The sequence below is a fragment of the Pseudopipra pipra genome, chromosome 1 (genome assembly GCF_036250125.1).
Source record: "Pseudopipra pipra isolate bDixPip1 chromosome 1, bDixPip1.hap1, whole genome shotgun sequence".
NCBI lineage: Eukaryota > Metazoa > Chordata > Aves > Passeriformes > Pipridae > Pseudopipra > Pseudopipra pipra.
The window spans coordinates 102,925,581-102,952,958 of NC_087549.1; the positions used below are offsets into that span (position 1 = coordinate 102,925,581).

Consider the following 27,378-nt stretch of genomic DNA (forward strand, 5'->3'; position numbering starts at 1 on the left):
TGTGATGCTTTACATGAAAAGCTACCCCTGTGCTTTGGGTCCAAAGCTTACAAGCCAATTACAGCAACCACCAGAGGAGAAAATGGTTATGGGATGCAAAAGCCCCAGTATTATAGTCCCTGGAGTTGTCCCTAGATTGTTGTCACTTTCCTGCTATGTTGAAAATAACAATACAGGTTATAACCCACAATAACTGTGTGGGTTTTCATTCATAGGATGACATACTTGTTTGGTCAGATTTACTTTTTTTTTTCTAATAGAGAATTAAAACTATGTGCAGTGCTAAAGATATTCTCATAATTTTTAGCAGATGTAAGAGTTTGGTATTAAGAAGATCAGAGTTTTAAATTAATCTAAAAAGATGAGCAATATGTTAATTTGAGAAAAATACCAACTGACTGGAAATAATAAAAATAAGAGGGGAAGATAAATCTACTGGATAATTTCAGGTTTAGGGTTTTTTGAGCTAGAGAGAATTAACATGTTCTGAATTTATTTTTCTGGGTTGTGATGCTTTTACGAAGACATGCCAGGAGCACTTCATTTGGGGAAGCATAAGCAGCTGCCCTTTCATTTCTTCTATTCATAAATATGGAAGAGTTACTTGGAGAAATGGTGCAGTTGTCAATGCCATGGCCAATGACAGGGCTGCTGGGTCCTTTCTGTGGCCTCAGGCATGAGGAACACCTGCAGATTTTGGAGCAGGAGGAAAATGAATGTGGTGCTCCCGTGGGAATGGGGAAGACTTTATCTCACATTGGGTTAACACAGTGATGCTTGGTTTCTTCAGGTTGGGGTTTAGGATCCAGCTGTAAAGTAGGTGGCTGAATTTGAAATAGCAGCCTGACACAGTCCTGGCTTCTCTAGCAGGCTGGCACCTGGCTGCAGCAAAGGGAAAGGGAATTTGGCCACATCAGTTATATGCCCCTGATATACAGAGAACTCATTTTAAGCCAGAGGAGAAATCCAGTTTAAGGGGCTGAGATGGAAGATTATGGCCTTCATATGACTTGACTGAAGCAGAAAACACTTTTTTTAAAATGACAGTGCATTTTACAAGCAAGAGTCTCCTCAGACTTTGAGGATCAGTCTCTACAAGACTTTCTATTGGAGGTCACCTAAGTTTGAGGTGCATTGACCGCGTGGTTAATACAAGGCAAGCAGAAATATGAGACAGGTAGAAACGATCAATTTACAGGATTCAGAAATCCAAACATTTCTCTTAAAGTTAGAATAAAAGGAAATTAATTCAGCAGTCACTGGGCTTTCCTGTCTGGGAATAAAACCTAGGTCTTCCCAGCAATCAGGAGGGAGTTGCACAGCTGTGCCACTGCCAAGGGTGAAGAGGTGGTGGAGGTGGAGATGAAAACATGGACACTGAGCTTTGCTAGTGCTGAAAGGGGAGGGCAATGTAAAATGTTCATAAACGGGAAAACATCAGGTTAGGCCTGACTTCTGCCAGGCAACAAATCCCTGTGGTAGAAAAAATCTTTGCTAAACCTCTCCCTTGGGCAAGTTAACTCTGAGTCACATATATGAAAGGTAAACCATGGGATTATATATCATGTAAGCATGACAGCTAAATCTTTAATGCCACCCTGGAAAATAGTGCTCTGAAAAGTGCAATGAAGAAAGGAACAATATGTGCAGTAATCAATATCCTGAAGATTTAATTCAGTACACTATTTTTGATGTTTAGTGTTGGTGAGGGACTGTCATGTTTACAAACAAATAAAAACTTTTATGTTGTTGAAATTACTTTCCACTATGGATGCTACCTAGATACTACATTAATCAGAATTTTTTCCTCAAAAACAGCCCTCTTTAAAGATTTTGTACTAACCTTGAAAATAATGGTTCTGACTTGAGCTAAATTTGTGCTGGAGAGGCGAGGTCTAACCTCTGTTTTGGCCTCGCACGTGCCTCTGTGCAACCACACTCAAGCTACTGAGAGTGCATCGCAGTAATGGCAGAGAGAACCTCACTAGTGGGGCATTAGAAATAGGAAATCATGCAGGATATTCTACTTACATCTGCTCAGCTGGCACATATAAACAAACAGGGCTCCCTGCTTGCAGTATGAAGACTTTAACAGAAACCATAATGCTTCCATTTTACAATGAAACTACAACTCACATAGTTGTGAACATATTCTGTCTCTGTCTTATCTATTTTCTTTGACTCTTGCTCTATTTTTGCCTCTCCATACTTTACAGGTACCTCCTTTCTGGTATGCTTTCTATCATGATCTCCAGAACAGATTTAATGAGTATCCTTCCCCTTTCTCTATTTCAGATGACAAAAAATTTAATCATATTTCACCTAGTGTTCCCATTTGAGACCTGCAAAGCAGCAACAACAAGCTACTCAAGCCACAGGAAAGGTACTGTTCAGAGCCCGTGACCATTCTGTGTTACTGTGCTGGAGACGCATGCCATGTTCTCTAAAGATGTTTTATTTTGTGTAACATTCTCACTTGGTAGCAGTGTGCTATTGTGAAATAATTTCAGGCACTTCCTTGTTGCACTGTGTAACAGTAGGAAAAATATTTTTTCAACCATTTAGAAACTACCAAAAATTATAAATAATGGTGGATCTACACCCCAAAATGTAAACACAGATCTTAATCATTCAAATACTTACCATAGTAGTGTGAAATTTAACAAAGAAAGATTTTCATTCTCCTGTGTATATTTTAATTCAAGCTGTGGACTTTGATACACTTTTTCATTAATTACAAAAATTCTGTAAGATTTTCTTTCAGCCTTATGGTGTCCTTAGTATAAAAAATACACCTAATTAACAGCCAATTGAAGGATGAAAGTAAGCTGAAAATATGGAACGTTGTGTCACCGTTATGCAATTATTTAGTTTCAATGAGGCAGTCATGCTTGTTTCTTCCGGAAGAGCATTGTGCCCAGTAGTGGAGTCAGCCTTCTGCTCAGCACAGGACTTTGTCATGCCATCATGGTGGCAATGATTTCATAATCCTGCTTTTGCCTGTTCAACTACAAATGTATTGATGGGTAGGTAGCAAGCTGGCCTACAGCAAGCTTCTTCAATGCAGGTGTGTGTTTACACAGAAAAGATGTAAGGAAAGAGTGGGTACCTTGCTGTCGGAATTGATCATGATTTGAGGGACACACGCAAATGCCATAAAATCTAGTCTATATGAGGAAAAGCTCAGCCAAACTTTTGCTTCCACGTGGGATGCAGTCAGTACAGAAACTGAGGGCTTTACTTCACCTTTTATTGAGTAAAAAAGATTATTAAAAGAAAAAAAAAATTGCTTAAAAGGTTGAAATCCTTATATGATTATCCCGCTAGACATAATGTAATACTAATATTGGTTACCAGAAATACTTTCTCTTTTAACAAAAGCAAAACACCAGTCAAATTCTTTGTAGCATCTTATACAAACACTTAAGGAATTTTCAATAAGAAGACAAGGAGAGTGAAGAGGATAAGAAAATACACACATAATGTAGGTAGGGCTTGTATTGCAGCAGGAAGGATAGGAGGTGAGGTGGGAATATTCAGTATCTGGGGTTAGAGAGAAGCAGATATCTACTGATTGAATGTAGTGTGATTATAACTGATTGATTAAATGCTGTGAGTGTGGATGTGGCATGCCGATGGAAGAAATCCCTGTTTTGGAAGGTGCAGACATGGAAAGAGCTGCTAGTTGATCATGGAGTGGAAGTATGTTTCTCAAGCTAAAGGCATGTTTTCATCAAGAACAGTGAGCTTGGAGGGGAATGAAGTATAAAGATGTACTGATTTTGTTGTGCCTGCTACAGCTTTTAACAGAGGAATTAGTTCTGATGAACTTACCCAACTGCCTGCCACCAGCCAGGAGGCTTTTTTTATTTTATTGGGTTTTTTTAAAGGAAGATTACATTTGGAGTTTGGGCTAAAATGCTTGGAATTGAGAGACAATTAAGTGCCCTGTATAGAAAAAGGAGCTGTTGCTAGCAGGGATGGGGAGACAGCTCTGACTGAGGCCAGCCACAGAAGGCTCCAACACTGAAATGTCACTGGCTTCATGAAGGGCTCAGCAAGAGGCTTTAAAATAAAATAAAATAAAGTTGGTAATGATATTCTAAGGGCTCCAGAAGAATGGGTGAAGCCGTGTTATTTAGCAGTTAGAGCTTAGCACTTACGAGTTTTGATAACACTTTTAGGAAAAGCTGCAGTGTAGAGCAGCTGGCCCAGGTTTGGGGTGACCCTGTTTGCCACCCAGCCAAGATGCAAAAATAGACATGCATGGCAGAAAATTGTTTCCTGGCTAAAAAGGTAGAGCATTGCTCCCTGGAACCATATGTGTGTAAAGAGAGACAGTATGCCTATATAGCATTAACACAAGGATTCACAGTATGGTATTGAAAATGGAAGTATATGTAGGAACAGCAAAACTCTTGACTTTCAAGGATCTAGGAGGCAGTGGACAAATGCCCTAGGTCAAGCTTAAAGTAAATGAGTGTGATTTTACAACATCACAGCAAAAAGCAAAGCTGAAGCAGCCTTCCTGTTAGGGTAACTTATCCAAAGGTATTTCGAGGTAGTGGTAATTAAGTAGAAATTAGGATCCAAAAAAACAGGCTGGACATGAGGAACATTGAAAAGAAAAATGCTGAGCTGTATTTAGTAGTCATATACTGATAAACTAATTTCTGAATTCCTCTAATCTAGGTCTGAGGTACATGTGCTGCAAAAGCCTGGCAAAAAGCATTTAAACAAAATGTAAAGGCAGAGCATAATTTCTTCTGTGGAATTTATGAAAAGGGCTGCACTGATTGCAGGTACTCCAAAGAGTGATGGCAGCTTAAGGAGCTGTGGGTGCAATGAAGCCACTGTAAATCCCAGCTGAAATGAATCAATATCTTCTTCCTAAATTCATTCATTTTCAGAACATGGTGGCTGGGCAGAGCTTACTAAACTATGCTCACTTTGTGTATCTTTAGAGTGAGTACTGGAACTAGAGCTGAATACATTTCTAACAGTGAACGTACATGAGAGACTATTTCAATGTGAGCAATTACCCTATAGCACAGTCAGTGTATTTGCTTATATCTGAGAGTAATGAATTCATGACTTCCAGGATAAAGGTTGCTGCCTGCTGTTTTATGGCATAGGACTAAAGAGTTAGAAGCAGTCAGACATTTATAAAACTGAGATGGAAGTTCTGCATTCTGCCTCACCTCAGGAAAATACAGTGTGTGTGGATAGAAAAGGAAAATATGGTTTTTGAAGAACAGTGCAGTTGCAGGGAAGAATAAGCAATTGTTTAGGGTGGTGGTTGTTGAATATTCATTCTGTCCAGAAATGAATAGGAAGCTCTCCTGTAAAATTAGCTAAAGCAGTATCAGGTATGAGTTGCCAGCACAGTCACTTTTGAATGAAGGTCTACAACATACCTTTGAAGTGCGACAGGTATTTGTACAGCAGGGGATATTTAAATTGGCCTCACTTTGGATAACAAAGTACTTTGTACAGGCTCTGAGAAAGGCATTATGCAAAGATGATAGAAAATCCATCAGTCCCAGAGACTATTCCAGCAAAGAGATTCTTATACAGTGAGAAGGGATTTGATTTACTGCAAGTAGACTTAGCAAAGGACTCAAGGTGAAAATGGCAAATAGAAAAAAAAAAGGCTCATAGACTGGATCTCCCCTTGTTTTGCTGCATAAATCAGTGCTGATACATGACTGAAAGGAAGGAGGGAGAGGTAGTAAGGCAGTACGGTAGAGCAGATATTGGGATGGGTGACATTTTTAGCAGTGGAGGAAAGGAGAGATAAGAAAGAAGCAGCTTAGTAATTGCCTGCAGATAAAACCAGAGGATGGTTATGGAATATGCGCCCTGACATTAATGAAAAATGCTCACAAGCTTTCATAAGCTGCAAGAGGGAACCAGGACATGGTACTGGGAAGTAATAAGCATGAAGCAATGAGGAGGCATGTTTGTAATCATCACAGGAGCCAGAAAGCAGGCTCATGCTTATCACATCCCCCAGCACAGCTCCACAGACTTCTATGCTCAGCACAGGCACACTGAGCAGGCAGTGCTCTGGTTGCCAGTTAATCCCCTCTGCCTTCCTAGGGAAGGCCTTACAGCCTGTGGAAGTGCAGGTGGGATGTGGATGAGTAGCTTGAAGAAGGAAATGTAGCCAGACCATCCTCTAGGCAGTGCCATGCAGGGAAGCATGGGCTTGGGTCCTTCCAAAGGGTGGCTGTGGGACCTGGCATTCCTCAGAAGCTGCAGCTGAGTTCACATAATGTGGATGCAAGGAGGGTTTGAACACAGGCATGGAATCTACCTTTCACTTTAGATGTAGAATTCGATGAAGACAGGGATACTTGAGAGTAATGGCCTCAATAAAGAAGCAATAACAAGCAGTGAAAGAGCAGTTTCTCCTCTGACCTTGTGCCCCACAGTAGTTCTGTACAGCTAACCTATGGAGTTTTGCATGCAGGAATGGTTTCTTGAAAGAGGATCACCAGCAAATGCTGTGTTAAGCCCGGGACTGCTTGTTCTGCCCTTGCACTTGGGCAGCAGTCCTTCTGCTACATGAATGATTTGCAGAGCTGCTTTGTGGACTGGATTTGTGAGGATGATCTGATTTAAAAAAAAAAAAAAGTAGCTGAGGGGAAAAAGAAAGTTATTTTTAACCCAGATTGGTTTATTATTCATGCTTAACAGGAGAGCTTTACCAAGTCAGGAAGGTACAAGTGGGAGGGAAACATACTGCAGAGCAGTCTAGTCTACATAGCTGCCTCAAGTGGGGCTGTGTGGCCTGGGTTTTAGCCTCTGCTGTGAGCTCAGCTTCTGGAAATATGGTAGGTTTCACTCTGCTCCAGGGTTTTTATTTTTACAACTCAGTGTTCTGAATTAGAAAGGGTGGCTGTTTGAAGTTGTTGCTTTTCCAGGAAGAGTATCCCTACTTTTGTTTTCCTTTTTTTTATTTTTTAGGACTCCTGTTTCAGGAAAAAAATAAAGTTATTTCTCTTTTTGTTATTTCTTTTTTTTCTCCTTTCTTCCCCCATTCAAAGGCTGTGTTTTAACTCACAATTTCTCCAAGCTCAGCTTAGAAATTGCAGTGGGAGAGAGAGCTCTGCTGAGGGGGTAGTGGGGAAGGCCATTTTAGGAGAGGAAGCTGATTGTCACGTCTGGACTTCTGCACTTTGACCCTCTAGACAGGTGTCCTGGGGAAGGCTGGGCTCGAGGCTTATAGTGTGAGCAACAGAAAGAAGATAAGGCAAAAGTAAAATCCTGGCTTTGAAATCAATAATAATCCTATCTCTTTATAATTGTTGGTGTCACAGTTATGTAAACCATCTCCTTGTAGCAGTGGGATGGCCAAGCACAACAGAGACAATGCCCAGCTTGGAAGGAAATAATGAAAATCATGGATTTGCTACCATAAAGGCATTAACCAAGACAGGCTGAGGCACATCTTGACAAAGGCCAGTATCCTCCTGCTCGTGGGTGCCTTTTGTGGGAGCTGTGAAAACAGAACGTTTCTCAAGCCTTGCCGCAGTGCCCGAAGTACATAAACTACTTTCTCCTCTTCTTTCCTTGTTTTCTTTTATCTTGGGAGATTACTGAACTGAGAGTCTGCCTTCTCATAATGAGGCCAGAGTACATTGGAATTATCTGCGGGCATCAGTTAATAAATAGTAGAATAAAAGGCAAAGAGCTGGCTGAGGGTGATGTGTGTCAAAGCTGCACAGAGCAGCAGCCCCTTTCTGTGCGGGGTGGGAGCAGGGGAAGACAAGAGCCGGGGCAGGAGAGTGCAGCTCGGCTGCACGCCTACTGCAATTAAACTGAATTGCCTCGCTCTGTCATCCTCCTCCCTGCCTCAAAAAGCAAGGGTGTAAATTGCTGTCAGGCTACAGCTACTAATGAGACTGAGCTACAGGCTGGCATGTTCAGTGTCCCCTCTGCTGTGCTGGAGGAGAGCAAAGTAAGAGACGGTGGGTGCATCAGTGGGGACAATGAAATCTCACAACCTACTCTCACAGAAAGCCGTCAATTCTGATTTATTACTTGAGTAGCTGTAGTAAGACACTAAGCGTTTAACACTCATCATCTCAGGAGGAGGAGGAGATTGGACCAATGTAAACAAAAGCATTATTTGCTTGATATTCTTTTTTTATTATTATTTCATGCAGAAATTGTAAGGTTGCCTATCAGTAAGGTTGCCCAACATTTTCCTTTGGAAAAAGCTGTTTTCAATTGCTTCTAGCAATTCCTAACCATTTGGATGGCAATTTTCCACACCAGATACCTGGCGCAGACCAAGTAGTTTTGGAAAATTTCCGAGATGTTGTGGTTGGTGGAGGGGGGGTGGGGCAGGTTTTGAGGCATTACCTTGGGAATATACATTCTTTTGTCCATGCTAAAATTTTATATTTTTTAAAATACTTTTAAGTGAGAAGGTAGTATTTGCTGTCCTGTGGTGATCTGCCAAGATTTGGCAATATTACAAAACCATGGAAAAAAGTACTTAAAAAAGTCAGAACTGAGTCAGCTTCCCCTGTCAGCTCAAGGGTAACGGGATGTTGTGCTCTGAGTGTAACTGAGTAAATAATTACGTGCTGTTTGTTTGCTGAGTCTTTGGTTCAGTTTTCCGAACAACACTTGTGGATTTCTGTGTTTCTACATGTGTTCATGTGGCAAAAATCAGGCCAGGTTATTAGTTTCAGCTCCCAGTAATTTTCCTTTGAGTAAGGACTGCAGGACTTGGCCTTCAGTGTGTAACTCAAACCTGTGTCTTTAATACAGGATTGTATTTATTTTTGCAGACCTGGGGCAGGAAATCAAAAATGGGAAGTGCCTTTCCCTCCTCCAGAAAAACACAATAATGAGACAAAAATAATAACTTGTATAGAACATCACATGTCCAGGTATTCTTCTAGTTGCTATCTTGTGACATTAGCAATTCAGATAAAATCTTGTGGTTTTATCTGTGTGGATCAAGGAACCTAGAAACAGTGACAGTCTATTTATTTTTTTATGGCTGCTGAACCTCTATTAAGAGGTATTATGCATGGTGTTTGATTTTTCTGCCTTTACATCCTCACATCCCCATGGTTACTCTTTGATTAAACTTTGATCAAAGAAAAGACAAATTATGTTGTTAGTTATTTAACCCTGTGTGGAAAGGGCTCTGTAAGTCAATTCTAACTCGTCTAGGCACAAAACCTGAAATATTTTTTCAAATAGAATTCCCACTGATAGAGTAAAAAAAAAGTTGTTTTTAGCAGACTATGTGTGATATGGTCTTTTACTTTGTTCCTGGTATAAACTTGTCATTCCTTGTTTTTTCATCTATTGACTGGAGCTGCCTGCTCAAGAAAGAAAGAACACTCTAAGGTTGAAAAAGCACCCTTCCGTTCAATGTTAGTGACATTGGGCAATCGATGCTTGATTAGAAAATCAAAGCCACTTCCTTTTCATTCTTTGAAAATGTTTGCTTATTTGCATCTGTCCAGACTGAACATCAAAGGTGGGATAGGTTGGTTATGTCCTTGCGATGCTGAGCAACTTCGGTGCATTGCTAGAACAGAGAGAAGTGACTCACTTGTAACACCAGAGGATGTGAGCAGCCCTGCACTCTTCATGTACCCATACTTATATACTACATGGGGTATCTCCTGTGGGCCAATTAATAAATGCACAGCTGGATTTGAGCATTGGCAGTGTATATTCTCCTATCTGTGAGTAGCTGGCTCAGGTTCAGGGCATGCTGCTTACAAGGCTTGACGGAGTAGCAACGTATATGTCCTACAGTACCAAGTACATGGTCAGGGAGAGACACCCAGGGTGCTTGGCCTCTGATGGGAGCTGTTTGGGTGTTTGACTGTGCCTTTAGTGACAGTGTGTTACAGCACGACATGGCCAGCTCTCTTCTGTACAGGGCTGAGTGGGCAGTTTCAGGCCAGCCTGAACTTTGGTATATTGGACTAGGGAGTGACGGAGGGATTGTGTGTAAGTTTAACAGGCAAATGTAGCTGGAGACAGGCTGTAGAGCTCAGTGTAGGAGCCTTGACAAATTTGGTTTTAGGAGTCTGTGATATTCATCACAGTATTTGCACTGGCAAGAGAAGAGGAAACTCCTGTAAAAGTAAGGAGTATGGGACTCCATTACAGTCAGTGCTGTAAAAACAGGACTGTGCCAAGCTGGGTGGAAAAGAGGGATTCTCATCCACTTCATAGTGCTTGAAGCAGCTGGAAAGAAGTGTTAAATTTGGTTAAAACCGGGAGGCTGGCACTCAGAAAAACCAGAGAGAAGCAATTGAAGTAAATACTACTACTGTGGCAAAATTAATCACAGCCAGGAAGATCGTTTGAAATATAAAATAATCCTGGAATAAGCATCACGAGCACTTAGGGAAAAGTCCTTCAAAATAATGTGGAAAATGAGACACAGAGACAGAAAGGAGGGTTCTTGCTTAAGCTGAGGCAGCTAACAAACTTGATAGCAACCTGGCTAGCACTTGAAACCATGAAATGCACAGTCGTTTTGGACTCTTACTTATACACATAGATTAATGTGATAATACTAAGAGACCTAGAAACAAACAACCTATTCATCTGCAAGGGGAAAGAATGACTGGGGATTTTGCATCCACTTAAAAAGGCAATTGCACTAGAACTGTAGACCTGTGTTAAGCGAGCAAGAACATTTGACAGACAAACAGTTGATCTGGACTTCATTGAAAGCGAAAAATGTATGAGATAGAAATGTGTTTGAGAACCATATGGTTTGTGGCAAGTTAGGATAGCTCCCTTCCTCCTAAAATGAATCAGGAAACAAATGCCTTATTCACTTTTACATAACAAGCCGAGGTTCATTAATCATCTGCTCCTATAACAATAGGAGACGAAAATAGCTTGGAGGTGTCTCAGGTGAATTATAGTTGAAATTTGCCATGAATTCAAACTCAAGAAAGTTGTTAAGATATGATTTCTGTATGGATAGATGACTCTTGGTCTTTCTCCTTTGCTCCTCTCTCCAGCTCAGCAATGGATTATCTCCCAGTGATGACGGACAATGACATTTAATTGCTTAAGGACTAACTTGGGGGGGACTTAAAAAATTAAACAGGCAGGGATAAAGCCCTCTTTCAAACCATTAGTTTTTTAGACCACATGGGAAATGGCATCCAGTTGTCCACACAATGAGTTCTTCTCTTCATGCAACCAGATGTAGAGAACTAGGAGGAAGAAAAATAATGCAGCCTTTAAAAGGGGGAAAGCCCCCATCAAGAGGCAGTTTTAGTCTAACTCCAGAATATAAATTAAAGTGAGTGAAACTTCATAATAGCTAAGGACAGGAATGTGTCATAAAAGTTCTTGCTGAATCTTTAAAGTTATCTTTTTTTCTTCTCTTTCTCCTTTCCCTAAATCTGAGGGCATAAACTTGCCGAACTAACCAAAATCCTACTCAGTAAGAAGAATGGCAGACAGATGCCTGGATTGTCTGTGTAGCTACTCACCACTTCTTCTGGTAATCTGGAACTGAAAGAGAAAGAATAGGATTTAATTTTAGACTTCTTTGACTGATGTTAGAACTTCTTGAAATGTACGTAACTGCAAAGTACTTTATTAAGCCTCTAAACTTTCCACCCAGATGTCATGCAGTTCAGCTGCAGATTCTTACCAGATGGATTTGCAAGCATATGTCTTTCTTGTTGGTTAGCCAAAGGAAAATGACTGAACAAGTCAGTTTATAAAAATGACTTAGGCTGATTGTGCCCTTCCTTTCACACCAGTGCTGGAAAAATGTGGGAGAGAGAACAACTGAGAAGCAGACACTAAATGATTGTCAAATAAGAAGTTAAAATAAAGATAATGAAAATTGCCAGCATTTATTGTTCTCTGCTACAATAGCTTGATGGTTATACACGCCTGGAATCGTACAATATGCACACTCAAAATGCACTTACAAGGTCTACTCTTGGCTTTCTGGAACATGGCCTCCTCCTACTTGATTGCTCATCCACTTTTCTCCATCCTCTAAGGAAACTTTTTTCAAGTTTCTCCACTTCTCTCTGCCATCCCCTGATTCACCCATGCTTTGACACTTCACTTGCATCGCTTCCTCCTTCCAGCATCCAGAAAAGCTTTTGGTTCTTCCCTCCAAGCTCAGCACTTGGACAGGCTTCCAAAAACACAACAGCTCCACAGCAAAACCAGACATCTTTCTTTCTGTTGGTGTCCTAGCCCATGGTACAGCTGGGAGTAGGAATAGATATATTTACAAATGGTGAAAAAAAGTAAAGACGTTCTTCTAAAAATGAGATCAGAGGTGTGAGTTGCGACCATAAAAGTTGTCTATCACACATGATCAGTAAAGAAAGACTTTCCACCATCTGAAAGAAGTGCAAACCTGCACAAACTGGGCTAAATCCCCAGATACTCACAGCAGATACACAAAGGGCTCAGGTCTTATCACAGGACCTTTACCAATATTGCAAAAATTATCCATTTGTGATGGATAATGAAAATGGGGAATTCAGAATTGACCAGAGTGAAAAAAACCCTCTTGAGAAAGTTTCCATTTTAGCTTACCCGCATTTCAAACCTCTGGGTGAAGATTTTAGAAAAAAAAGTACTTAACAGACCGTGGGAAATCTCAAGGCGAGAGCACAAATAATTCCAGGGAAATGAAAATGTTCCAGACTCCTGCAAGTGAAAACTGATAATGCGGTGATGGCAGCTCAGGTTGAAAGGACGCATAGTAATAAGGAATTCTTTCACTGAACCCCAGAAGAAACCATGAAAATAGTGGATATGTATGAAGAACCTTAGGAAGGCATTTCCTCTCAATTATCTAAGCAAGGTTTCACATAAATGCTGGATTACTGTAGCATACTGGGTTGTGCTAACAATATGCTGGACTGTGGACTACAGCCCATTAATCCCCACTTGGCTGAAACACAGGCTGGTAAAATGGCAAAAAGTTTGTAGGATATCTGTTCTGAAAGATAATTAAGATTTGATGTGACTTTCCTAACAGAAAAACATTGAGTAATGAGTTTGTACAGGGTTTTAAATATAATTGTTTCCCTGTTTTTCAACACAATTTGATTGGAAGAAAGATGTCTTTTGCTAAATTTATGGTTGAATTGAGTGAGATTCTTGAGATAGCAACAAACTAGGCTTGATGACTCAGGAGATCCCTTTCAGGTTAATGGATATAGCCCATGCATACTGATAAGCTATAGATAAATGACTTCTGGCTAATGTTAATGTTAAACCTGATAGGGAGTAGTCTTGAAAACTGCTTAATTTGGGTGGATGATGCTTCATGAAAACCTGAAAGAACTGCCATTTGATCTGCTGATGTTTAAAGTGTAGGAGCTGCAGCTTCATTTGCCTCCTTTGGGGTTAATGTCGGGTGTTGTATGTAGAGGTGGCAATGGGAGACCTTAAATCCAGAGGTCAAATGCTTTCTCTTTCAGGTCAAACAAGCCCCTTTGTGCAGTGAAAACAGCAAGGGCTGGGAGGATATGGGCTTAAAGCAGGCAACTGAAGCTGCTTGGGGATGCCGGTGAGTGTGATGCAGCATGAAAGGTAAGACATGACCCTGAGGAATAGAGAAAGTTTCTTGGCCTCGGCACTGATGGAGTGATAAGCAGTTGTGAGACCAAGCACAGTACAGAAGGCAATTTATTCTGCTTTGCTCAGGAAAGCAATCATTGCATATAACATTGTAATGAGACTAGACTGAGAATTCTTCTGCTTGTTGGCATGTAGAAATCTTATCCTTCAGGTATGTCCCCGTGAGACCCATACTGAGTGGCTAACCACATTCAGGTGAAATGAGGCAACAGTGTTTTCCATGTGAACCTAGAGTGCAAAACTGTCTCTTTTTTGATAACTTTGTTTTCTTGTTAGAGATGAAAATCTAAAAAGTGTGACACATACTATGTGTGGCTACCAGGACAGAGAGGAATTTTCCCTGGGGTGCCCCTCACAGAGTTTCTATATTATTTCTCTGAAGAGTCTGTCCCCCTCGCAAAGACAGTACTATTGCAGGAACTGAACAGCTTATGAAGGCTCACCAGAGCACCAAACATCTTTCTAATTACTTCACTGCATGCAGGATAATTATAGAAAAAAAAAGGATGAAAGCCTAAATGAAGTACAGAAGCCCGTGAAAAATGCCACCAGGTCAAACATTGCTGCCATCTTCTCCTCCTTTCCTACTGACCTGTCCTTTCATCTCAGCATTAAATGCCCACTTCCTTTAAACAGCTTTTTATCCTAACCAACTCTACTAATTAACAAAGCTTCTTGAACTTCATTTTTGTTGACTGCCTGCAACAGAAAGCTTTAATGCTTTGTTCCTTGTAACTGAGTAAGCTTTCTGTGCTCTGCTTGCATTGCTTCAAGCAGCCAGGCAATGGTCATCTACCGTGGCAATGCTAACTTGGCTTCTCCAGCCAGAAACAAAACAGACTCCGTGAGTTTTAGGTATAAGATGGGTGAAGGAGAATAGTCACTGTAAGACATGGACTGTAAGGGAGACCATGTACTTTATATCAGTAAACACAAACAGGAAGAATTCTGCCTTATTTATCTGCAGACTGAGAAAGCTGCTTGATATTCTTCCTCCTCAGCAGCAAATGACAGCACAAAAAGTGGTCGCGTTATTAATTTAGGTGAATAGTAGCACACATCCCTGCGTAATATAATTATTTCATTAAAGTGAAAGATCAGTTTAAAACATCATTAAAATCTAACCAGCAGAAAATAATATGATTCCACAGACATTTGATTTAATTAAAACCTGTGAATTAGGAATATTGAAATGTGTATTAGCTCTAGAAGGTCTCTCTGAAAGCAGCATCACTGGTACCTTATCCCTCTATGTGTGGTGCTTCTCAGAGAGCAGGGGGTAGCAGACAAGTGCAAGGAGTTCCTGGGATTCCAACTCAGTTAATGATCAGTGAAGCCAGCAATAAAGGTGGCTTGCACACAGTTGTTCAAAACATCCTTGAATTAGTCATGCAGGGTTTCCACATTATCAAAATAAGTATTACTCATTCAATTCAGTCTTGAGAGTCAAAGAACCGAACTGATTCTCTGAACTTGGAGAAACAATGGCTCCCAGCCAAAGCCCACTGAAACCAAGAAAAAGATCCCCTGCTGAGTTCAATAGCTTGCTGGATCTCACCCAATGCAAGTAATTCCCTTTTTTTTCTGGAGTGAGTTTTTTTTTCCTGTGGCAGCTTCACACAATATTTTCCATTGTGGCTACCTTCATTCGTACACTGCTGTTCTTTGACTTATAATTTCAGACTCATATTATTTCCAGTATTTTATAATTTTGCATTGTCAGGATAGTTTTCTCCGTGGTTTCACAGAGTGAATTGACCTAGTTAAAATTAAAGGTTGCCAGCATAAATTAGATTAGGTTGATCTGGTGGACTGAAAAAGCACTGTAAAATGCTGTGTTTGTCTTTATTTCTGTCAGTAAGAATGGCTTGGTGAAAAGACTGCTATTAGAGCTACTTGGTTTACACTGTTATAATTGCAGGTCTGATGGTATCCTATTAGAATGCAACAAGACTGAGTGATCAGTTATTTCAACTAGAAATATAATAATTCCACTTTATTTTTAGCTATGAGATTTCACATTTCATTTGAAATGCACATGAATCTGATTAGTAATAAAGTAATATGACTTACTGACAGTGAGGATATTTCTACCTTCTTAAGACCATCTATACTGTGAACTCTCAAACTCAATATAGAACAAAAATTTCTTAGCCCAAACTATGGAGATTGCAAGAAGTGGATAACTTGCTCACCATATTTTAGCACAGGCCCAGGGTCTCCTTTTCATGAGCTGTGGATACAGCAGACATAGGAAGGGTGATTAATGTTACCAACGTCATCTACCAAAAACATATTAAGTCTGACTCTTTCTAGGTACAATGCAAATACTTTGAAGCTGAACTACTATCAGCTGTCTCAGTCTTCTTATGCTTGCCCTTAAACCTGTGAGTTTTTTTGTACAGTGAAAAGCAGGCTAATATTTCCTTAAGAATGGTAGTTTTTCCTGTCAGTCCTATTGTTCCTGTACATACCTCTCATCACTACTAAAAGAGGACAACAGTAGAATGGATATTCATCCTGAATAGAGCCCAGAAGCACTTCAGTTTGGGAACTGCATCACTCTGCAGGCAGAATCCCTGCAAATGTCAAAGCAAGGTCTATTAACAATAATGCATAGATAATAATTAGGAAATAATTGATGTTGACATTGCTATTTGATGCTGTGTATGACTGCTGTGTGCATAGTAAGCTGATTGGTTGGCTCCACTGGTAAAACCTGCACTGCTTTTTAGCTTGTTGATATCCAGCTTATTCCACTATCTAATGAATGGGTGTGTAAAGATTGCTGTGCTGAGCTGCAGGTTACCAACACTTCCATGATATATGGGAGAAATTCCCCACGACTTTGTATCAGACCATAACTGTTTCTTATCAAGCCAATTTTTAACATAACTGCAGCCCAAAGAGACTCTCTTTTGGATCCTATTTTCAATGAGGAAAGTGTTATTGTTTTAAACCTACATTTTGCTTTTTTTCATGCTTTGCTGTTTGTTACTAAGAATTCATCCTATCTGTCAAAAAATATACCCGGGAATGGTTTTTGCATTGATTGTAGAATGGTTTTGTTATTTTTGGAGCTATGGCTGCATTATGGCTGTCATCTTAAAGGTATTGGGACACTTCAGATCCATTATTTTCTTTCATCCTTGTGTACAGTCAGTTGCTATTTTGAAAAGAGAAGAGGGAGAAAGGAATGGGATAAGTGAAGATGGAAAGACTTGGGACAATGAATAGGGAAACATTTTTCTCACTTTTTCTTTTAGAGGAACCCATCTTGTGTTTGTACCATTTCTATGTGGCTGCAGCAGAAAGTTTCTGCTTCTCCATGGGGTTTGCATGATCTTGGGTTTCTACCTCAAATGTCTCACCAGTTTAAGCCGCTGGGACATCTCTATGTGAATGCCATGTAGTCCTTACTATCAGGGAGAAGCACTAATGAGATACTTGCCCTTCATAGCATCCAGCGTTGTGTAGCAGTGGTTGCTACACAATGCCTGGTAAGATTATCAGCTTCCCTTGGCTTTTGGTAGGACCATTTTGTTTCCATCCTTGCATCCTAGCAGTGTTATTTACCGTTGCTACATTCTGCCCCCTATGCTCCAGAAACAGCTTTATTTCTACATCTGGGCACACACTGCCTCTTCAATATCAGCAGGCCTAGAAGATCCAAGTCTTCTTTCCCAACACGTAAAGACAACCCTGAAGCATGCTCATAGAGGGGTTTCTCAAGGCTGAGCTTGCTGGAAGAGGAAGCAAGAAATGGGCATGGGAGCACAAATACAGATTTTAATGATCAGGCTTGAAATTGACTGAGGGTCAGGAAAATGTGTGCTAACATAAGGCAAGTTGTGCTGGTGGAAAACGTAGCATAGTTGAAAATAGAACAGCTTGAAAGTTATTTAACAATGCGCTGCACACTGCAGTGGTTCAGAACAGCCAGGAAGGAGTGTCTCAGATAATAAATGCTGTAGTGGAGTTTAGGTAGGTGTGAGATGTTTGTCTGCACTAAATAGCATTAGCAGCTTGTTAAGGCCAAGTGAAAAATAAATCACTGACTTCAACAGACTTTACTGTTTACTAAGTCCTTACTTTTAGATTTACACAGTGAACTGGACTGCCATAATGCACCTTGAGTTAGTGAGCTGGTACTCCTCAGCTGAAGGACTTAGCTTGATTTGTGTGATAAGCAATATGCACACTTAAAGAAAATCAAGGTATTTCCTCATGCAGGGCCTTACAGGTTTCAGTGCATGCTCCCTTTTGCACTACTGCCAGGGAGAAACTCCTGTCTCTGGTCCTCAAGTCTCCTGAAGAAGGTATAGCAGATGGTTGGAGTAATTCATTCCTTCTGAGGGTGAAAAAATCCCACTATCTAGTATCTCCACTGAAGAGATGTTATACCTACTGAACTTATAACCATTTGGGCTTCTTTCTTCACTCTTGACATAGAAATCACCACAGCGTTCATATTCCAGCAAGCCTAAAGATTTCTTGTCCACAGACTCTCAAGATCCATTTAGACAGCGAAACCTGCTCAGATGCCAGCACTCATATTAGTACTGCATTTTGTGCTTGAATGGTTTAGCACTATAAAACGTATCTCTGAGACAAGTGCTTGAAAACCCTGCCCAAGGGACAAAACCTACATTCAACCTTCTGTATTCCTCATATGCCTTCCTTGACTCATCATCTCTCCTGAAAATTTCCTTGCCTGTCAGTTCATTACCTCACATGAGCATATGGTGGACAACCTTGTACAGAGTTTAAAGAACATGAGTCATGACTGTGCTATACCTCGTGCTGTCTATGCCAGACAGATCTGCAGATTTATCTGCCCTATATTTTTGTCTAAGCTGTGTATCATATGCCATCAATACTGCTTCACAACTTTGGTTGGTAGTTAGACTTTGTATCATTGAAGGGCTTAGGGTCACCCACTGGGCATGTTTGAGGATCATCACTCAAGTGAGAAGGAAAGGTTATTCATCTACCAACACTAAATTTCTCTTCTCTGTTTTAGTCCCTGAGGAATTTTCAGGAAGCCAGGAGATATGCTTGAGCCCCTCTTTTTGTTTTGTATGCAGCCGTGGTAGTGGAGGTGATAGTAGTAGCAGTAGTAAAACATGGGAGAATAGGTGGATGGAGATGCCACTGGCGGTACCATTAAGGCAAATATTCCCTGACTAACTGTGTTGTGTGTGTGTGACTGTAGATGGAGACAGCACATCTCAAAGACAGTTGACTAAAGGTTAAATAATCTTCCTTTTCATAACGGACCACATGAGGCTCTCTAAGGTTCCTTCAACAGACTGTGTGAACAACATCATTGCACAGTTCTTCTAGCGGTCCTAGATATTTTCCATAATTGAAAATGGTTTGTCTTACAGATCAGATGCCTTATTAATATTGTTATTATTTCTTGTCATTCTGACATCAGTTGCATTTTTATCCCTTGTGATTTCTAGAATATACGTAATGTTGGGGTTTTTTTTCAGTCCAGCAACAGCTTAATCCTCTTCCCATCTCATTACAATATGAGAAAATTGAGATTGCTTGGGGGACATTAGTTAATAAACCCATTGCCTGTAATTTCCAGACTATCGATGCATTTTTCCATCTTTACTTAATGGGATGTTATTTCTCACATTGAAATATGCAAGCTATAGTGGTGGAGAAATGCTACAGATAAATTCACACTGAAAGAAAAAAAAACAGGAAATGGTTACTATTTTAAATGAAGAAAGAAAATCCCTATTAGGCAACTTCATCTTTTTTGTTTGACTTAAAGGTGAAATCTAAAACCCTATTCTCCACTTGCACTGGTTTTATATTTGTCCCATTGACTTCAGTGGAATTAGTCCTAATGTATACCGGTATGAGAAAAACTGGATCACTGAGGTCTTGTTATTTCAGACTGTAACCTTTAATTCTCTGGCTAGAAGGATGCTGTAAAGGTTGAGAGGTTGTTCGTTGCACAGACAGGAAGATGAGATAAGACAAAGCAAAAATAAAGTGCTTCAGACTATTTCATTCCAGGGGGCTTGTCCTCACAGGCCACAGGGGATTGCCTTGCATTTCCATTAAGATACCATGTTCTTGGAATTGCATTTTCCAGGCTTTTTCTCTGGAGTGCTAAGAGAGCTCACTGACAGTGCCCAGATGCACAACATACTCCTGACAGTGATCAGGATTAGTTCTTAGTCTCTGCCAGCATCCCTTTCCTCTCCTCATCCCTTTTATTTTAACACATAGGGAAGAATAACCATGTTTTTAAATCAAGTGGCTTCTCCGTGGAAGGAATTAATGGTGAACAAAGCAAGAGTAAGTAAGCACTGACAGGAACACATAGACATTCAGGTAGAGCATCCTTTTTTCCATTTGCAGTTTACCGTACAGCCTAATAAAGACTCTGGAACAAAAAGCAGTTTGGAATATTACATATCTATATATAAAGTACAGCTGGCTTGCTCAATTTCAGTGATAGCAGGCAGCAGCTCTTGGTTCTGTGCTTGGCCATAATGGGAGAAGCACTACCTCCTCTTCTTCCCCTACCATTCCTCTGGAGCAGGCTCTCGCTTTCCCAAAGGACACTAACTGCCCCACACCACTACCACTCTATGGCTTGGAGGCCATCAGTGGTACACATATCACCACTAGCAATCTCTATTTCAGTCCATTTCCACCTTTGTGCACCATAGTGCTTATGTCCACCATGCTCTGTTGCACCATGTATTTGTCTTCAGAGTCTCATCCTACTCTGTCTCACCCTCTTGTGGCTTTCAGATACTCTTGACAAAATCTTACTTGTTTTCTGTCTCTGATTCTGCCTGGCCAGAGATAGGTTGCTTTATCTGATCTACCTGTTTCCTACATGTGCAATTCAGCCCTGCCCTCCTCCCCTGGCAGATTTGATCATCTGCCCAGACCTTTTCCTTCTGTCTCCTTACAAACCATTTGCAGGCAGCTTGGAATGTTACTGCTCTAATTTGACAGTGTTTTGTCCTTACCGTGCTCAGGTCTGAGGCAGCACAGACTACATCTAGCTTCAATAGCATGTGTTTAGACTTCTAACTATCCACTGAAATCAATAACAGGAGTCCAAATAGGAATTCAAAGCCTAAATGTTTCATTGGCGATGAGCTTTGGTCCTATAACAGGACTCTGAATGAACTTAACCTTCCTTAATCCTTCCAGCAAGCCAGCGTTTGTCCTTTCACCATGGACTGCAAACAAAGAGTTTGCATTTACAACTGATCCATCTTGCAGGAAAAAAAATATCCCTCTGAGCTCCTGAGTTCTCTAATACAAAGCATTAGTACCTTTGCTGAGGGGATAAAACTTCAGTCTTGATTGAGAAAACTGAACAAAAAGCATTTGATCTGATTGACACAGCTATTCTGGTTGAATTGGGTATTATGTTTAATCAATAAACTTTGTCCTTTAGAATACTAATGCTTATCTTGTAGTTGCTGCTTCTCAAAATACTGTTTGCTATGGAATTATTACTTTAATATGATGGACAAATATCTGACTCCATCAAGAAAGCCTGAAAGTCACAGGGTGTGAACAGTGGGGCTGTTCTTTGGGAGCCCAGGTAGGGTAGCTTATAGATAATTACTCCATCCTTCATTTCTTAGCATATCTGTTAAATATGTTATAATTTCTATTAAATGGTGTTTCAAGTGGCCACAGATTTCTAGTGTGCTAGTATATAGTGAGCATGGTTACCATGGACTCTCATTTGGAGGTCTCAAAGTACAGTCCAGTAAGCAGTCATCCTGTTTCAGTTTAGTGAGTTTTACTTAATGTCACTAGTTATGGAAAACTGACCTCTTCATGCACTTTTCAGATATTAATGAAGATTGATGGATGTATTAAAATACTAAAAGACAAATTGGGTTACATCTTTTTGATCAGTGCCTCTCAGCTCAATAACATCCTTCCACAGAAAAACTAAGTTGTAGGAGGTATAAACTTTTACATTATAATTGGAAATAGAGCTACTATGTCTGGATCATCCCTCTAAACCTCCACAGACACTTACTGAAATATAATTATTTAGGATGAAGGCATTGGTGTTAATATGCTACTGAATTTGGAGTAGGTTGTTGAAACTTCAACGAGTCCTTAGTTGTGTTTCATTTAAAATCAATCACAATGAGTAGTTAGTGGTGCAAGTCATGAAAAAAATTTAGTCCTTATTCTGGGAAGTTGGACAATAATTTAACTATTATTCTGCCAAGAGATACACCTTTGTTTACACAGCTAGATAGTTAGAAAAAAATGGTATTCCTTTTTTTTTTTTAAACACACCCTGGAAAAACAAATATCTTTGAACAAGATACGGAAGCTACAGAAATATAACATTGTGTTTGTCTTGGCTAGTTATTGCTGCATTCATGAATATTTTTCCTACCTGTTTTTAAATGAATAATGCTAGTGTGGTTTCTCAACAGATACCAATTATGATTTTGAAAGGCTTTAGACATTTACTGAATATTTTATGTAATTTAAAAGGGCTTTCTTTTACTTACTGACAAAGGTTAGTACCATTTACATAATTATAAAGAAAAAATTCTCAAAATATATTTGAGGTGATCCAACTCTTAAAATACAGAGTTTGGAAAACAATTATGAATTTGGCTAATTTTTAATAGCCTGTGAAGAAGGCAGTGGAATATTTTAATAAAGACAAAATTGTAGTCATTCATAATTATTTACAGTTCATGTGGGGAAGCACATGAAAGTATTGTATTTGTTTGTTCATAATAAAGTTGTTACCTACTTCACACACAGCCTTTGTGGAATTGAGTATTTCTCAATAGTATTAGATTAGAAACAACTGTTTCAACATAAACAAGAAAGCGTTCAATAAAATCAATTTATAAGTACTATATTCTTTAAAAATATTCATCAGTCTTGGTTCAAAATAAATAATGTCTAGAGAATACATGCATCTATATGCACTGTGGGTGCCCCCTAGGAATTTTTATATCTGTTACTCAATTTGAAAAAGAAAAATTGACAGAGGAGTGGCAGTCTCAAAAATAATGTATGCTTTTATGCTTCAGGAAAGAGAGGTGGCTGAGTAAAAGAAATATGTTAATATTGGCACCTCTACTGAGAGAAAGATGGCAATATTATTGAAAAAGATTCCACAGAGAAGAAGGATATTAGGAATATTTCAGCTGTAGTACAAGCCTTGATCAGATAAAGTAAAGCTTCATTACTCCCACCGCTCCTGAAACTATTTTATTTTATTTTTAAATATATATATTTGTTTCTATGCACAGATTCTGGGAGGTGTGGAGTTGTAAGCTCTGAAGAGAGACTGGAATCAGGATGTGAAGGAAGGGGCTGTTTTCTACCTAGGGACCTTGCCTCCAACAAAAGCCTTATCTTATTTCTCTGCTGTGTCACCATGGCATGGTACATGTGCCCTGCCTGCCTTGCTGTCAAGCTGCAGCACACTGGATGGAAAGTGTTCATTTATTGCCTAGACAAGCTCTAAGGGGCTCTGTGGCGACTTGCACTTTTGCTGAGAAAATGCCACATGCTGGGCTAAGTTCATTTGTACTCAAACTCCGTTAAAGCTAATGGGCTTTCCCAGGGATGAAGATGGTTCCTTGAAGCTGAGTGGAAATGAAAGAAGACATCACTTAGGGGAGCCGAGATATGACTGAAATGAAATACAAAACTGTTTATTCCTAGGTCAGGAGATGGCTTTCCTTTTTCAGCTTATCTTGGCCTGGAAAGAATTGTATAGCATGGGATATCCACACCCTTATCTAGGTTAGATAATAAACTATGCACTAAGATGCATATACTTCCAGACTGTGCGCCTTCCACTTCCTCCAGCCCATTGCTTCAATCTCACTCTTGCTAATATATCTATTGGTTAAAAACAGCAGTACTTTTTCCTAGCTTTTCTTGCCCTAGCTGAGAAAAAAAAAACCCCAAAACTAATGCTTTATTGGTTCTCAAGCTAAACTCGGTAGTGATGTGTGTGTTAATAATTAACTGAAACGTATTTTACAGCTAAGCCTAGACACACGCCTACTGTTCCCCCTCACCAGGCTGACGGAGGCAGCACCTCACAGAATCACAGAACCACAGAATGATCTGGGTTGGAAGGGACCCTCAAAGATCATTCTGTCCAACCCTCTGTCACCGGCAGGGACATTTTTCACTACATCGGATTGCTCAAATCCCCACTCAACCTGGCCTTGAACACTTCCAGGGATGGGGCATCCACAACTTCCTAGGCAATCTGTTCCAGTGTCTCACCACCCTCACTGTAAAAAATTTCTTCCATATGTACATATAATATAAATCTACTCTCAGTTTAAAACCATTGCCCATTGGTCTATCACTACAGGTAAAAAGTCCATCCTCATATTTCTTATAAGCCACCTTTTAGTATTTGGAAGGTTGCTATGAGGTCTCCCCAGTCTTCTCTTCTCCAGGCTGAACAGCCCCAACTCTACCAGCCTGCCTTCATAGGAGAGGTGCTCCATCCCTCTGAGAATCTTTGTGGCCTCCTCTGGACTCACTCCAGCAGGTCGCTCTCCCGCGGAGGGCACTCTCCCCCGCGGAGCCCGTTACCGTCCCCTGGTGGCAGGTGCGGGGGCAGGTGCGGGGCGCTCACCCCGCCGCCGCCGCCGCCCCCTCCCGGCCGGGCAGGGCGCGGGGCGGGGCCGGGGCGGGCCGGATCCGCTCCCCGCCCTCAGCCACGGCGGGGTCCGGCCTCTTTGTGCCGCCCGCCCCGGCACCGAGCCGTCCTCCGCCTCGCCTCGACCCCGACTGCCGGCGGGGACCGGCGGGTCAGCCCGCCCTCGCCCTGCCGCGGGGCTTCCCCGCCTCCCTCCCCGCCCCGCCGGCGCTCTACCCCGCCTCGTCAGTCTGCCCCCGGCGTGGGCTGCTCGCCGCCCCTTCCCCCGGGCTGCCCGTCATCCCGCCGTGCGCGCCGCTGCCCGGAGCTCCCCCGCCGTCGGGGATGCCGGGGCTGGCAGCGCCCCTGCGCGCCTGAGCCCGAGCGGCGAACCCGCCGCCGCCGCGGGAGGAGGAGGAGGAGAAGGAGGCGGAGGAGATGAAGCGCTTCCAGCCTGGGGTCGCGCTTCTGCTCTCGCTGCTGTGGGAGGTGAGATGGGCCGGGGAGGGGGCGCTGCCCTGCGGCAGCCCTGGGTTCGCTCCGGGGGGATCCGCTGTCGGTCTCTACTTGGAGCTGAGCGGCCGGCGGGGGGAGGCTGCAGCCCGCACCCAACCGGGAGGTGTGCGGGGGAGATGATTTATTTTGAGGTTAATGCCTTTGCCGGAGAGGGGTGGCTCCACTGGCTCTCGGGCAGTGTGCGGTCAGGAGTGCGTGGGAACGGCGGGGAGGTGCGGGCAGGGCCGGGCAGGGCTGGGTGAGACCCGACGGGGCTGCGCTGCCCGCGGGGGCTGCGGTGCGGTGGTTTACGGGCTTAGCGGCGGCCGGGCTCGCCTCCTGTCCAGTGTCTTATTGCGGGATCAGAGGAAGATTGTACGCGGTGTGATGGAGCAGAGTAGCGCGGGAACCGTAGGTAGGGGCACAGGCTGCTGGAACCTGCCCGTTCCCAACAGGCTGGCTGACTCTCCAAGGGATTCGAGGAAAGTGCATCTCTTGTTTTCATTTTAAGTGTCCTTTCGTGGGCAAAATGTCCATTGCGGGGTAGATAAGAGGTGCGGCGGCATCAGCTCGGGAGGAGCCGTGGCGGCACCGAGCAGCGTGGTTAAACTTCTGGGAAAGCCTGGGTAGCACGGCTGTCGTAGTTACAACAAACAAGAAATTAGGATCTTTCATTAACTGGAGTAGGTATTTGTCCCACGCAGTTACGGCATCATGGAATAGTTCGGGTTGGAAGAGACAAAGATCATTTAGTTTCAACTTTCCTACCATGGGCAGTGATGCCACTCACTAGATCACGGGATTGTGGAAACCAGCTCTTTTTTTTCAGCAGGCAGATCCACAGATGTTTTCTGTTGGCGAGCTATTACTTGGTCTTTGGTTTAACCTTGGGGCTGGGATCAGGCTGGGGGGCCACCCTGGGACAGGTTCATGGCGGGCACGCTGCCATGTGCAGCTCCCGGTGACAGAATTGTCAGCGTGCTGGAGTCATTGCCAGGACACGTGCGGTGGCAGCGTGCCGGGGTGACTTCGGAAACACCAGTGGGCTTGTTTTAGGTACATCTCTACATTTATAAAGCCCAGAGGTGGTGCAGCTAAAAACGTCAGAGGTGGAGAGCTGTGTTGCCTCTGTGATGGAGCAGTTTAGACAGAAAATGAAATATTTCTTTTTAAAAAGCAGCATACCACCAAACCCATACATGGAAACCAGAATGCTGGCTGTATAATTATTGCTTTCGGTAATGGATATAATTCATGAAAATTATGTTTACTACATGTTTATGCCACCTACGTAGATGAATGATTTCTGATGTGTTGCCCACTATGTCATCCAGCATCATCCCATTAAAACACTCAGATCAAAATCACCACTTAATGTAAATAAATGTAACTCTTTACCGGTTAATTGGTCTGCATCTCGTTACCCCGGCTGTAAACCTGGCCCTGATTCTGGCCCACAATTGCTCTTGACTCTGCAGAAGCTCTTCAGAAAGCAGGAATAGCAAAATGTCAATTAAATGAAACGAACACCACCATTTCCCTGAGGGATTCTGTTCATCTGAGACTGTGAAAGGTTTCACCCCTCCAGGATCTGTTTGATTAGATGTCTCTGGTCTCTTAATGTGTATTCTGCTGAAAAAGATCCTTAGTGCCTGAAAAAAGTAATTTGCATAAATCCTCTTTGGATGTAGCCAATGTTGCTGTTATTTAAGCTTATGTACTGGTTTTAATTGTGGAGTTTTTTTCCTTTTAATCTAGAATGTTTGTTTTGCCATCTGGTTTTGTGAATTTTTTTTTTTGGAAATGCTTAGGATGCCTATTAAAATGAGATGCTATGTAAATAAGGTTGTATTCTACCGGAAAAAAAAGGCCCAGAAACAGGGTGTTGGGGGTTTAAATAACTTAAACGGAGACATCTGGTTGTTTTGAAGGTTTTTGATATATGAAACTTTCACTGTCTCCTGCACAAAATTCTGTACTGGATATTATCTGAAATAGCATTGCTGCAATTGTTTTAAATCTGTTTGCAGCTTCAATATGATCTTGGTTATTATTGAACAAAGCATGAGCTGAGGAATATGTTTTTCATTCATCATTTTGCAAAAGGCTTTGACTGTTACCCAAATACTATGAAGAGGAAGCCATTTAGTCCTTCAGAGCAATTTACGAGTTTACTGATTCTAACCAAGTTTTCCTTGGTTAAATTACACAAAATACATGTTGCAAGATGTTCATGTATTGTCTGTTTGTATGCATGCAAAAACACTGTTTCTGGTTATATTGATAAAAGGAATAAACTGCTTCACAAGTAAGCATACATCAAATTCACGGTGGGTGTGAGTTTGGATGTGGGGAGCATGTGTGTTTGTGGCTTTCAGGTTGAAGCCTAGTCGGTAGCTGACTGTGCCAGGTTCCCACGAGGCAGTGATGGTTTGCTGTTCCTGGTTTAAAGGCAGAAGGTTCAAAAGAAGGACTGAGGGGCAGGGGAAGGCACTTGCCACGTGCTGGTGGGTCCTTTCACAAAGGTGACTAAAGGCACTGCTATCAAAGCAGGATTTACACGTAAGAAATTGCTGGCTCTTGGTGATAGGGTGCCA

At 41.6% G+C, this 27,378-nt stretch overlaps 1 protein-coding gene across 4 annotated transcripts in view; it reads left to right on the forward strand.

Moving 5' to 3' along the window:
• Nucleotides 1-6,816: 6,816 nt before the first annotated feature.
• Nucleotides 6,817-27,378, forward strand: part of VOPP1 (VOPP1 WW domain binding protein) — a 79,599-nt gene continuing 59,037 nt past the window's right edge. For 2 of the 4 annotated variants that reach the window (XM_064668648.1, XM_064668658.1), the window contains exon 1: nt 24,386-24,775. In XM_064668648.1, the coding sequence (XP_064524718.1) occupies nt 24,725-24,775 (51 nt within the window). In that variant the 5' untranslated portion in view covers nt 24,386-24,724. Of the gene's footprint in view, nt 6,840-24,385; nt 24,776-27,378 lie in introns of those variants that run through there. The other 2 variants (XM_064668675.1, XM_064668666.1) reach the window with 2 other exon arrangements.